The sequence below is a fragment of the Pelophylax lessonae genome (assembly GCF_965119305.1).
Source record: "Pelophylax lessonae genome assembly, chromosome: 3".
NCBI classification, from domain to species: Eukaryota; Metazoa; Chordata; class Amphibia; order Anura; family Ranidae; genus Pelophylax; species Pelophylax lessonae.
Window position 1 is genome coordinate 664,846,032 of NC_138770.1, and position 13,624 is coordinate 664,859,655.

Below are 13,624 nucleotides of genomic sequence, written 5' to 3' on the forward strand. Positions count from 1 at the left end.
GGGAGCCACAGAGCCCCAAGGGCCGGATAAAGGCTAGCAAAGGGCCACATGTGGCCCTCGGACCGCAGTTTGGAGACCCCTGCACTAGATGATTGCGCCCTAAAAGGAAAAAACGCCTGTTTGCTGATTTATACTATTACCAGCCATTACTGTTGGTGAGTGATTTTGGTGGTGGATAATTTATTGGTGTGGTGGCAGTATATAAGAAAAGCGGAGAAAATTGTCAAGCTGCACATGGATGTCTTTTAGGATTACACACGGAATTTGCTATGTGTGACTTGATATGAATTTCTGGACTATTGAGACTTTTTTGTGACACATTAACATGCTTGAGAATATTTTTATTGTTTTATGCATGTTTATTTCACAGAATCTACACACTTAAGGCTCCGTTCACATATTGGTGTCCCAGAGGATCGCAGGGCAGAATCGCGGCGATTCTGCCCGCGATTCTGAATTATGGCAAATTGTGGGACGCCCGCGTGATTCCCGTCACTTCCAATTGCACCCCAGACGCAGCACAATTTTGCCACGATTGTCACCGATTGTCAAACACAGTAAAATTGCGCAAACAGAATCGCGGGATGCCTGTCGCCCAAAAAAAGTGCAGGAACTTCTTTTGGGTGATAGGCACCCCGCATTTCTGTTTGCTCAATTTTACCGCAATTCATCAGGCGACAATCGCGGCAAAAATCGCACAGCGTTTGGGGTGCCATTGGAAGTGACCAAAATCGCGCAGCCTTCCCGAAATTTACTGTGATTCGGAATGGCAGGCAGATCCGCAGCGATTGTGCCCGCAATCCAGAACGCCAATAATTGAACGGAGCCTAAGTCCCGGTTCACACTACTGTGACTTGTCAGCCTGACAAGTCGCGGTCCATTCTGTGCTACGTGAACCGTTCTAATAGGAGCGACTCAAGTTGCTCCGACTTAGAAAATAGTTCCTGTACTACTTCGGGGCGACATCGGAGCGACTTGCATTGACTTCCATTATGTGAAGTCCGTGCAAGTCGCGCCGAAGTCGCGGTGCACGCGACTTCACGGGTCGCCCCAGAAGTCGGATCGCCATAGTGTGAGCCGACACTAAATGTTGGGTTATTGTTATTTTGTCACTTTTTGTTTTTCATGTTTTGTTGAATTTATGATACAAAGTTTTTCTTAAACATTAGTAATGCTGTAAGATTGTTAAAGCATAACTCCACTTTTGTTGAGAGAAAAAAACATTTCACTCTGGGTGATCTATAAAGATTACAAGGATTATAAGAACCTGTGTTACAGATTTAATACCTTTTGTTATTCTGAAAAAAATCATTGTTTGTTCCTCTGTGCTGAGTGGGTCTAATGGGAGTGGTTTCATAATTATCTATCAGCTGTGGCGGCTGCAGGGCACTAATGAGGAAATCTGCTGGGTCTGCATCCCTTTAGACGTGTTCCTATTGGGCGTATCTCACCAAAAATAACATTTTTGTTGCAGGGGATGCCAGAAATCTGACTTGTATCTCAGTGCAGACTTCTGGGAAAATTGGTGAGCCAATCACACAAGCAGGAAATGATGTTTCTGGGGGTGTGGTCAGTATACATTCTGTGTACAGAACACCTCCAGGTAGCCATATTGTATTGCATTTTCAGAAAATTACAATGGCTGCAGATTGAAAAGGAAAGGTAATTTTTAATAACATTTAATTACAACTACGTTCTAGACCCACCCGTGATAAGTGAAAATCCGCGAAATAGAAATACCCTATTTAAATACACCCTAGGCATGTTTTTTATAACTTTTACTGTACTTTTAAGGTCTTTAAACACACTTTTAAAACAATAGAAACACATTTAAACACATAAAAGATATTGAGAGAGAGAGCAAGAGCAATGGAAAACACAAAAATATGTAATAAATAATTAATTAATTAATACAATAATATTAATAGGTCTTACAAAAAAAAAAACGCAAAATACCGGGACCGCGAAAACTGAACCGCGATATAACGGGGGTTTACTGTATTATTTTTTCTTTATTTGCTATTTTTTTCCCACGAAAGTGGAGTTAACCTTTAAACAATACAATTAGGATTCAATAGGAATAGTATTATAATTTAGCACATTATATATAATTATTGTTTTGACCACATTTTTTGCACACACCCGTGTACAGCGCTGTCTCTTTTATATTTCTCCACTGGTGTCAAAAATGTATACAAAAGTTTTGGTTCGAGTTTCATACAGAAGTCACATAGTTAGGTTGAAAAAAAGAAAAAGTCCATCTGGTTCAACCAATATTGTTGATCCAGAGGAAGGCAAAAAAAACCCCCTATGAATGAGTTGCGCCAAACAGAAGGGTAATGTACAATAATCGATTTGAGATCGGTATGTGGAAAAAAACTTACTCTTCCATCACTTGTCAGCAGGATAGAGTCACTTTTTATATCCCTGTGAATGACTCCCTGGTTATGCAGATAAGACAATGCTTTCAGAACAGAGAAACACACAGTGGCTATTTGCTCCTCATTCATCCTGTAAAATAAGATTACATATTGATACATTGTTTAGAAACACCTGAACAATTGCATATTGCAGAAAAGAACAATCAACATCATCATTCATTTTTGAGCTGATGTAACACCCTCCTAGTTAGGCGGCTACATAAAGTAATCAAAGGAGCAGTAATTGTTTGTTCTGGTCTGTTCAGGATTTCACAGGCTGGATTGCTTCCCCCTGCCTCTCGAAGAAGTTTCTGGCTCTTAGGGAGGGAGAATTCAAATAACCCGTACAGTACAAGCTAAGTTGTCGGCTTGCTTTGTATGGGGGAGGCTGGGAAAATCTGATATGTATGTTCAGGACTGTGAGGAAGCCGTATACTGACGGAAGTCCACAAGTACAGTGTGGGTTGCGGTTCCGTTACACCTTCCATTTTTCCCACTTTTTTAGAAAATTATCAACGTGTTCTTCGTCTCTACTGCACATATCATATATATATATTCTACTCTCCCACACCACTCCCTCACAGTGGGGGGGCAACTGTTTCCAGACATTTTTTTGGTATCGTCCATTTCGCGTCGGAGTAAATTTGGAACTATTGAATTTCCGTAGGATTTTAATGATAGCTTAGTTTTATGAAATAAACAAACCCAGGGATCATCCGCCACTTCTATTCCTGTAATCTGGTTAATAGGATGTTGTATTCTTAACCAGAATACACGGATCTTGGGGCATTCCCACATATATGAAACATTGATCCTTCAACCTGGCATCCCCTCCATGAGCCTGGCCAATTTGTGGGTCTTTATTTATTTACATAAAAATCCATAAAAAGTGGTTACACTGACATGTAAAAGTCCCCCTAGACCAATGATGGCGAACCTTGGCACCCCAGATGTTTTGGAACTACATTTCCCATGATGCTCGTGCACTCTGCAGTATAGTTGAGCATCATGGCAAATGTAGTTCCAAAACATCTGGGGTGCCAAGGTTCACCATCACTGCCCTAGACCATCACTAAATCTATTCAGCAATCCGCTAAGCCTGTTTTACTGTCACTCGGTTCAATGGAACTAGTGTGCGATCCAAGCCTCCGTTTCAATGTGGGCCCGGAACTGGAAGTGGCATCAGCATCTCTCACTAGCCTCAACGCGTTTTGCATTAATTATGCGTCTTCAGGAAGCTAATGATGCATAATTAATATGAAATGCATTGAGGCTACTGGAGTGATGCTGACCCCACTTGCGTTATATGTGGATTTGAGCACTAATAATCTATACATTGGTTAGCGCAGCTATCTGTAGATTCAACCTGTTATATTACTTTTGGTGACATTAAAAGTGGAGGTGAAAGCATATCCCTGTGTCCCAGAGCATGGGGTGCAGGATTGTCCTAAAACCAATCCAGAAGGCTAGTAAATGTAAAGAGGAATAGATCACCACTACTCCCGAACAGTCCAGGTGACTAAACTATAAGAAGCGGCCTCAGCTTAAACGTCTCCACCAAACCACACACTCTGGTGCATTTTGCCCCACCCACCAAGACTTAGTTATAGGGTCACAGGAGCAGTGATTGTTTGGTCTGGTCTGTTTAGGGTTTCACAGGCTGTGAGTTTGATTGCTTCCCCCTGCCTCTCTAAAAAGTTTCTGGTGCTTAGGGAGGGAGAATTCAAATAACCAGCGCAACCTGTTATGTTACTTTTGGTGACACTCTAAGTGGAGGTGAAAGCATATCCCTGTGTCCCAAAGCATGGGGTGCAGGCTTGTCCTGATACCAATCAAATGTAAAGAGGGAAATGTAAGGGTAAATGTAAAGAGGGAAGGATTACTGCTACTCCCGAGCAGTGCAGATGAATAAATGATAAGAAGCGGCCTCAGCCTAAATGTCTCCACCAAACCACACACCCTGATGCATTTTTCCCCACCCACTGGGGCTTAGACATAGGGTTACGGGAGCAGTGATTGTTCGGTCTGGTCTGTTCAGGGTTTTACAGGCTGGGAGTTGATTGCTTCCTCCTGCCTCTAGAAGAAGTTTCTGGAGCTTAGGGAGGGAGAATACAAATAACCAGCCTGAATATTGATTAGGGCCTAGTCAATCCCAGGGGAGGTGTGCCCAGATGGTGGCTAGTGAAGCTGATAATTTGGAGCCCTGGAGAGAGGGTCTTTTCCACAGCAAGGAGCGTTACAAACCTCAGAAGGCCATTTCCACTGAGGCATGTGGCTGTTCTGTGTGGTCTCCGCAGTGGCAGAGCTGGGATCTGGAAGGGATCTGCAACTGACTACAAGACTTCACTAAAGGGATCTGGTCTAGAGAAGGATTGTCTCACTCACTGGGTGGTGTCTGAAGGAGCCTGGAAGGTTGCAGCTTTCCTCGGGAGTAATTGATACTGGATAATTGTGTGCTTTTGGGATATGAGTGCCAGAGGGTGCTTAGACTGAGACAGATCTCATAGGGTCTCAGATACTGGCCGTTTCCCTCTCCTCAAATGTGTTCTGGACAGTGAGCTTAGAGAAGAGTTCACTCTTGTACTGTGCAGTGTTCCTGAGATTGCATGGGTACCAATAACTGTGCAGTGCTGCAAGGTTACCAGATGCCAAAGAGACTTGCCTCATGGTCCCCAGCTGTGAGACCTTAGACTGTCCAATATTCACTGTTTGGGGGAGAACCCATTAAAATCAGCATCCCCTGTGGGGGTAGCACTACACTATATTAATTATGGATGAGTTTAACTTGTCTGGGTTCAGTTCAAGCACAAACCCCACACAAATCAATGGGAGCCAAATGTGCCAAAAGTCAATGCTTTATATTCATCATCAAAGTAATCCAAACTGTACTAGTAGCCAAAAGTCAGCTCACCAAGCTCTCATCAGCTACATACGGAAAGGGCTGGGGATAATGGTGATCACATTGCCAAAATATGGGCATGTGGCCATATTTAGGCAACAATGTAACCCCTTCACTCCCCATCCATTTACCTACATGGCCAGGGATTACCAGCCATGTAAGTGATGGTGTCAGTTGTTGGTAAGAATTTGGAACAGGAACAGACCAGATTTTTGTATGCGTGTGTCAAATGGTCATGCTGTAAAACCAGCATTCAATCAGCACTGGCAGCCAATAGATGCAAGCACTGATCTGTGTATTCTGACAGGGACCCCTGTCAGAATACAACAGAATAGAGGGAGAGATCCCTGCATCCACATCGCTGGTGTTAGTGGGTCTGTCCATTTTCTGTTTGTTTTTTGTTTTGTTCACGTCGTTGGTTGAACTCAAAAGAAATTCGTCCTTTACGCAACTTTATAAAGTAAGGAAGTAAAGAAAGTCATTGTTTAATCTTCTGGAATATTTTACATTCCAAACTTTACTATCAAGATTTTGGTTAGCCTGCAAGATCAGTGTAATTCATCAATGCCAAAGGAAAACGGAAAATAATTTACATTTTGCTCTGAACTTCAGATTCTAAAAAAAGATGCTTAAAGGTGTGTGTGATGGTAACTTCACCTTGCTGAGCGAGTTTTATCTTTAAAGCCTTTGAAAAAAAAAAAATAACCCTTTCTTGTCTAGGGGTAATACAAGTAGACATTGCATAAAACTGCAAGATATACTTATATAACATGTTATATATATTATAATGATGTCAACACCACCTTCAGGAAGCACCCAGTAGCTGAGGTGTAAGGTAAGCCATTTTTTTTTACATTTTAATTTACACATTTTATTGTTTTTAAGCCAACCCTGCAATTATTAATTCATTTTTTACTAATTCTTTTGAATGAAATACACAAACCATAGTCTCTAAACTCTTCCAGGATTGGTCCAGAATCTTCCACTTAAATTCAAAATCCATACACAGAATAAATAGCCTGTCTTTGAAGACTGATATGGACCTGAATACGTATTGTGCAGGGGAGGGCTGGGCAAGGGGGCAGGGGGGAAATTGCCCCCTGGGCCACTCTGATGCCCCGTAAAAAGGCTGCACTGCTTCTGCCAAAGACATGCCCAATGGATTCTTGGTGAAGAGAAGCAAAAAGTCCCCGCCACTGACTTACTGAGTGCAGGTTGAAGACAAGGACAGAGCGCAGCCCCCTCCAGCATGGATGGTGTAAACTGTGTCTGAGCAGAGGCCAGTTTCATGCCCCACTGGAGACTGTTCTCCCCCCCCCCCCACCCAGCCCCAACCAAGCTGTTCCCCCAACCGCCCCCTGCTGGCCAGGTCGGGAACCTGGATTCAGCCAGTAAGTAGAGAGTATCTGCAGCAGGGCTTCAGCTTCCCATTTCCTGCCCATTTCCTGCCCTGTAGATAAAATGGGAAGTGACAAGAAATTTTCAAAGTGGAGAAAATGCCTTCTTAGACAGTTATCACCTGAAAAAGTGTCCCAATCCAAGATTTACCCCCTTCTACTGTTCTGTTGACAACTCAAAATTTAGATTTTTATTTTGGATAGGTTATGAAATGAGTAAAACTCGTCAGGTTTTTTTTCTTTGTTGTCTGCATTTCGACTTTCCTTCACTTCCTACCGGTATCACAGAGACAGAACAGGAAATGAAAGAAAATCTCTTCAAGGTAAGGAGACATCTATTCTCAGACAGTTACTACTGAGACTTCCTCTCTAGTCCTGTTCTGGTGAAAATTGGAAAATTTTGAAATTCCCATTACTTTCTGTCCCGGTGACAATGGGGCTCCCCAACTGGGAAAATTAAAAATGGAAATATTTTTTTTTTTACTATGCTATCTACAGTGGGTACGGAAAGTATTCAGACCCCCTTAAATTTTTCCCTCTTTGTTATATTGCAGCCATTTGCTAAAATCATTTAAGTTCATTCTTCTTCCTCATGAATGTACACATAGCACCCCATACTGACAGAAAAACACAGAATTTTTGACATTGTTGCAGATTTATTAAAAAAGAAAAACTGAAATATCACATGGTCCTAAGTATTCAGACCCTTTGCTGTGACACTCATATATTTAACTCAGGTGCTTTCCATTTCTTCTGATCATCCTTGAGATGGTTCTACACCTTCATTTGAGTCCAGCTGTGTTTGATTATACTGATTGGACTTGATTAGGAAAGCCACACACCTGTCTATATAAGACCTTCCAGATCACAATGCATGTCAGAGCAAATGAGAATCATGAGGTCAAAGGAACTGCCTGAAGAGCTCAGAGACAGAATTGTGGCAAGGCACAGATCTGGCCAAGGTTACAAAAAGATTTCTGCTGCACTTAAGGTTCCTAAGAGCACAGTGGCCTCCATAATCCTCAAATGGAAGACGTTTGGGACGACCAGAACCCTTCCTAGAGCTGGCCGTCCGGCCAAACTGAGCTATCGGGGGAGAAGAGCCTTGGTGAGAGAGGTAAAGAAGAACTCAAAGATCACTGTGGCTGAGCTCCAGAGATGCAGTCAGGAGATGGGAGGAAGTTGTAGAAAGTCAACCATCACTGCAGCCCTCCACCAGTCGGGGCTTTATGCAGTGGTGGGATTCAAAAATTTTAGTAACCAGTTCCGACTTTCCCAGCAGAATGACCAGCGTGCCCCCTTTTAATGCACAGTGACCAGCGTGCCCCCTTTCAATGCACAGTGACCAGCGTGCCCCCTTTCAATGCACAGTGACCAGCGTGCCCCCTTTCAATGCACAGTGACCAGCGTGCCCCCTTTCAATGCACAGTGACCAGCGTGCCCCCCTTTCAATGCAGAGAGACCAGCGTGCCCCCTTTCAATGCACAGTGACCAGCGTGCCCCCCTTTCAATGCAGAGAGACCAGCGTGCCCCCTTTCAATGCACAGTGACCACAGCATTGCCCCCAATGATTGCAGAGTGCCAGCCACAGCATTGCCCCCAATGATTGCAGAGTGCCAGCCACAGCATTGCCCCCAATGATTGCAGAGTACCACCACAGGATTGCCCCTAATGATTGCAGAGTGCCAGCCACAGCATTGCCCTAATGATTGCAGCGTGCCAGCCACAGCATTGCCCCCAATGATTGCAGAGTGCCAGCCACAGCATTGCCCCCAATGATTGCAGAGTGCCAGCCACAGCATTGCCCCAAATTGCAGAGTGCCAGCCAAAGCATTGCCCAAAATTGCAGAGTGCCAGCCACAGCATTGCCCCCAATTGCAGAGCGCCAGCCACAGCATTGCCCAATGATTGCAGAGTGCCAGCCACAGCATTGCCCCTATTGATTGCAGAGTGCCAGCCACAGCATTGCCCTAATGATTGCAGCGTGCCAGCCACAGCATTGCCCCCAATGATTGCAGAGTGCCAGCCACAGCATTGCCCCCAATGATTGCAGAGTGCCAGCCACAGCATTGCCCCAAATTGCAGAGTGCCAGCCAAAGCATTGCCCCAAATTGCAGAGCGCCAGCCACAGCATTGCCCCCAATTGCAGAGCGCCAGCCACAGCATTGCCCAATGATTGCAGAGTGCCAGCCACAGCATTGCCCCTAATGATTGCAGAGTGCCAGCCACAGCATTGCCCAATGATTGCAGAGTGCCAGCCACAGCATTGCCCCTAATGATTGCAGAGTGCCAGCCACAGCATTGCCCCCAATGATTGCAGAGTGCCAGCCACAGCATTGCCCCCAATGATTGCAGAGTGCCAGCCACAACATTGCCCCCAATTGCAGAGTGCCAGCCACAGCATTGCCCCCAATTGCAGAGCGCCAGCCACAGCATTGCCCAATGATTGCAGAGTGCCAGCCACAGCATTGCCCCTAATGATTGCAGAGTGCCAGCCACAGCATTGCCCAATGATTGCAGAGTGCCAGCCACAGCATTGCCCCTAATGATTGCAGAGTGCCAGCCACAGCATTGCCCCCAATGATTGCAGAGTGCCAGCCACAGCATTGCCCCCAATGATTGCAGAGTGCCAGCCACAACATTGCCCCCAATTGCAGAGTGCCAGCCACAGCATTGCCCCCAATTGCAGAGCGCCAGCCACAGCATTGCCCAATGATTGCAGAGTGCCAGCCACAGCATTGCCCCTAATGATTGCAGAGTGCCAGCCACAGCATTGCCCAATGATTGCAGAGTGCCAGCCACAGCATTGCCCCTAATGATTGCAGAGTGCCAGCCACAGCATTGCCCCCAATGATTGCAGAGTGCCAGCCACAGCATTGCCCCCAATGATTGCAGAGTGCCAGCCACAACATTGCCCCCAATTGCAGAGTGCCAGCCACAGCATTGCCCCCAATTGCAGAGTGCCAGCCACAGCATTGCCCCCAATTGCAGAGTGCCAGCCACAACATTGCCCCCAATTGCAGAGCGCCAGCCACAACATTGCCCCCAACTGCAGAGCGCCAGCCACAACATTGCCCCCAACTGCAGAGCGCCAGCCACAACATTGCCCCCAATTGCAGAGTGCCAGCCACAACATTGCCCCCAATTGCAGAGCGCCAGCCACAACATTGCCCCCAATTGCAGAGCGCCAGCCACAACATTGCCCCCAATTGCAGAGCGCCAGCCACAACATTGCCTCCAACTGCAGAGCGCCAGCCACAACATTGCCCCCAACTGCAGAGCGCCAGCCACAGCATTGCCCCCTATTGCAGAGCGCCAGCCACAACATTGCCCCCAATTGCAGAGCGCCAGCCACAACATTGCCCCCAATTGCAGAGCGCCAGCCACAGCATTGCCCCCTATTGCAGAGCGCCAGCCACAACATTGCCCCCAATTGCAGAGCGCCAGCCACAGCATTGCCCCCTATTGCAGAGCGCCAGCCACAACATTGCCCCCAATTGCAGAGCGCCAGCCACAACATTGCCCCCAATTGCAGAGCGCCAGCCACAGCATTGCCCCCTATTGCAGAGCGCCAGCCACAACATTGCCCCCAATTGCAGAGCGCCAGCCACAGCATTGCCCCCAACTGCAGAGCGCCAGCCACAGCATTGCCCCCTATTGCAGAGCGCCAGCCACAGCATTGCCCCAGCCACAACATTGCCCCCAATTGCAGAGCGCCAGCCACAACATTGCCCCCAACTGCAGAGCGCCAGCCACAGCATTGCCCCCAATTGCAGAGCGCCAGCCACAGCATTGCCCCCAATTGCAGAGCGCCAGCCACAGCATTGCCCCCAATTGCAGAGCGCCAGCCACAGCATTGCCCCCAATTGCAGAGCGCCAGCCACAACATTGCCCCCAATTGCAGAGCGCCAGCCACAGCATTGCCCCCTATTGCAGAGCGCCAGCCACAACATTGCCCCCAATTGCAGAGCGCCAGCCACAGCATTGCCCCCAACTGCAGAGCGCCAGCCACAGCATTGCCCCCTATTGCAGAGCGCCAGCCACAGCATTGCCCCAGCCACAACATTGCCCCCAATTGCAGAGCGCCAGCCACAGCATTGCCCCAGCCACAACATTGCCCCCAATTGCAGAGCGCCAGCCACAGCATTGCCCCCTATTGCAGAGCGCCAGCCACAACATTGCCCCCAATTGCAGAGCGCCAGCCACAGCATTGCCCCCTATTGCAGAGCGCCAGCCACAACATTGCCCCCAATTGCAGAGCGCCAGCCACAACATTGCCCCCAATTGCAGAGCGCCAGCCACAGCATTGCCCCCTATTGCAGAGCGCCAGCCACAACATTGCCCCCAATTGCAGAGCGCCAGCCACAGCATTGCCCCCAACTGCAGAGCGCCAGCCACAGCATTGCCCCCTATTGCAGAGCGCCAGCCACAGCATTGCCCCAGCCACAACATTGCCCCCAATTGCAGAGCGCCAGCCACAACATTGCCCCCAACTGCAGAGCCCCAGCCACAGCATTGCCCCCAACTGCAGAGCGCCAGCCACAGCATTGCCCCCAATTGCAGAGCGCCAGCCACAACATTGCCCCCAATTGCAGAGCGCCAGCCACAACATTGCCCCCAATTGCAGAGCGCCAGCCACAGCATTGCCCCCTATTGCAGAGCGCCAGCCACAACATTGCCCCCAATTGCAGAGCGCCAGCCACAGCATTGCCCCCAACTGCAGAGCGCCAGCCACAGCATTGCCCCCAACTGCAGAGCGCCAGCCACAGCATTGCCCCCTATTGCAGAGCGCCAGCCACAGCATTGCCCCAGCCACAACATTGCCCCCAATTGCAGAGCGCCAGCCACAACACTGCCCCCAACTGCAGAGCGCCAGCCACAGCATTGCCCCCAATTGCAGAGCGCCAGCCACAGCATTGCCCCCAATTGCAGAGCGCCAGCGATCCCCCCCCCCCGCGAGACCCATGCACTTACCTCACGGACGGTCTCGCAGTCGGCTCCCCGCGTCTCCAAGTCCTCCCGCGGCGCTCCTCCTCGTCCAATGGCACGCTGTTTGCCTTTCGGCCAATCAGGAAGCGGGAGGACCCGCTCCCTGATTGGCCAGGAGGAGGATCATGTGACAATAGCGAATTCTCATTCGCTATTGGCACAGAATGGGCGGGTCGGGCCGCACTGCTCCGCCCCCCGGCTGCCACATCTGCCCGAGCGCGGGACATTCAATTGTCCTGCGTAGACACGCAGAGGGATTCAGCCGGTTCTGCGAACTTGCAGAAAGTTAGCAACCGGTTCTATGGAACCGGTGCGAACCGGCTGAATCCCACCACTGGCTTCATGGCAGAGTGGCCCGACGGAAGCCTCTCCTCAGTGTAAGACACATGAAAGCCCGCATGGAGTTTGCTAAAAAACACCTGAAGGACTTCAAGATGGTGAGAAATAAGATTCTCTGGTCTGATGAGACCAAAATAGAACTTTTTTGGCCTTAATTCTAAGCGGTATGTGTGGAGAAAACCAGGTACTGCTCATCACCTGTCCAATACAGTCCCAACAGTGAAGCATGGTGGTGGCAGCATCATGCTGTGGGGGTGTTTTTCAGCTGCAGGGACAGGACGACTGGTTGCATCGAGGGAAAGATGAATGCGGCCAAGTACAGGGATATCCTGGACAAAAACCTTCTCCAGAGTGCTCTGGACCTCAGACTGGGCCGAAGGTTTACCTTCCAACAAGACAATGACCCTAAGCACACAGCTAAAATAACGAAGGAGTGGCTTCACAACAACTCCGTGACTGTTCTTGAATGGCCCAGCCAGAGCCCTGACTTAAACCCAATTGAGCATCTCTGGAGAGACCTAAAAATGGCTGTCCACCAACGTTTACCATCCAACCTGACAGAACTGGAGAGGATCTGCAAGGAGGAATGGCAGAGGATCCCCAAATCCAGGTGTGAAAGACTTGTTGCATCTTTCCCAAAAAGACTCCTGGCTGTATTAGATCAAAAGGGGGCTTCTACTAAATACTGAGCAAAGGGTCTGAATACTTAGGACCATGTGATATTTCAGTTTTTCTTTTTTAATAAATCTGCAACAATGTCAACAATTCTGTGTTTTTCTGTCAGTATGGGGTGCTATGTGTACATTCATGAGGAAGAAGAATGAACTTAAATGATTTTAGCAAATGGCTGCAATATAACAAAGAGTGAAAAATTGAAGGGGGTCTGAATACTTTCCGTACCCACTGTATACTTACAGTAAATCCTATAGCAATTCCCATACCTTGCTGAATTCTTAGCAAACATCACATGGCATACCTCGTGTGGGTGACGATGTCTGTCAGGGCTCCGCCTTCCAAGAATTCCATGACCACCCACAGTTCATCTCCAACCAGATAACTATTATACATATCCACAACATTCTCATGATGGTAGTCCCTCATTATTACTACCTGTAGATAGAAGAACAAAAATTTATTTATTTGAACTCTTGAACCATTATGTATTTTCTTTATTTAAATAGTGCATGTATACAGTATTATGCATATTATGCACAGCGTAGGGACAGTTCCTAGGATTGCTTTTACATTTAGACATATGCCGGTTTTCGGTAATTCGATATATCGCGGTATTGCATAGCCACGGTATTGTTATTGTGGCATTTTTAAAATACCGAGTTTCTCTGTCAAGTCTGCCTGACTTGTGAATTGATACATTTCAGTGAGCTGGATGACTCATTCACTCACACAGCTAACGCCTTTCAGCATTTAAGTCTCCTAACTATAAACAAAAATGATTACATTTGTATCTTTTCCTTACCTCTGCCAGGGAGAAAGGAAGTTTAACCTCTTAAAGACTGGATCTTTTTCTGACACTTGTTGCATGCAAGTTAAAATCAGTTTTTTTTTTGCTAGAAAAGTAC

The 13,624-nt window shown here is 47.5% G+C and overlaps 1 protein-coding gene across 3 annotated transcripts in view; it reads right to left on the reverse strand.

Annotated features, from left to right (window-relative positions):
• Positions 1-13,624, reverse strand: part of PAK5 (p21 (RAC1) activated kinase 5) — a 293,496-nt gene that overhangs the window by 15,961 nt on the left and 263,911 nt on the right. For all 3 annotated transcript variants that reach the window (XM_082250189.1, XM_082250188.1, XM_082250187.1), the window contains 2 exons: positions 13,021-13,154; positions 2,385-2,511 (listed from right to left, as the gene is read on the reverse strand). In XM_082250189.1, the coding sequence (XP_082106315.1) occupies positions 2,385-2,511; positions 13,021-13,154 (261 nt within the window). The remainder of the gene's footprint in view (positions 1-2,384; positions 2,512-13,020; positions 13,155-13,624) is intronic.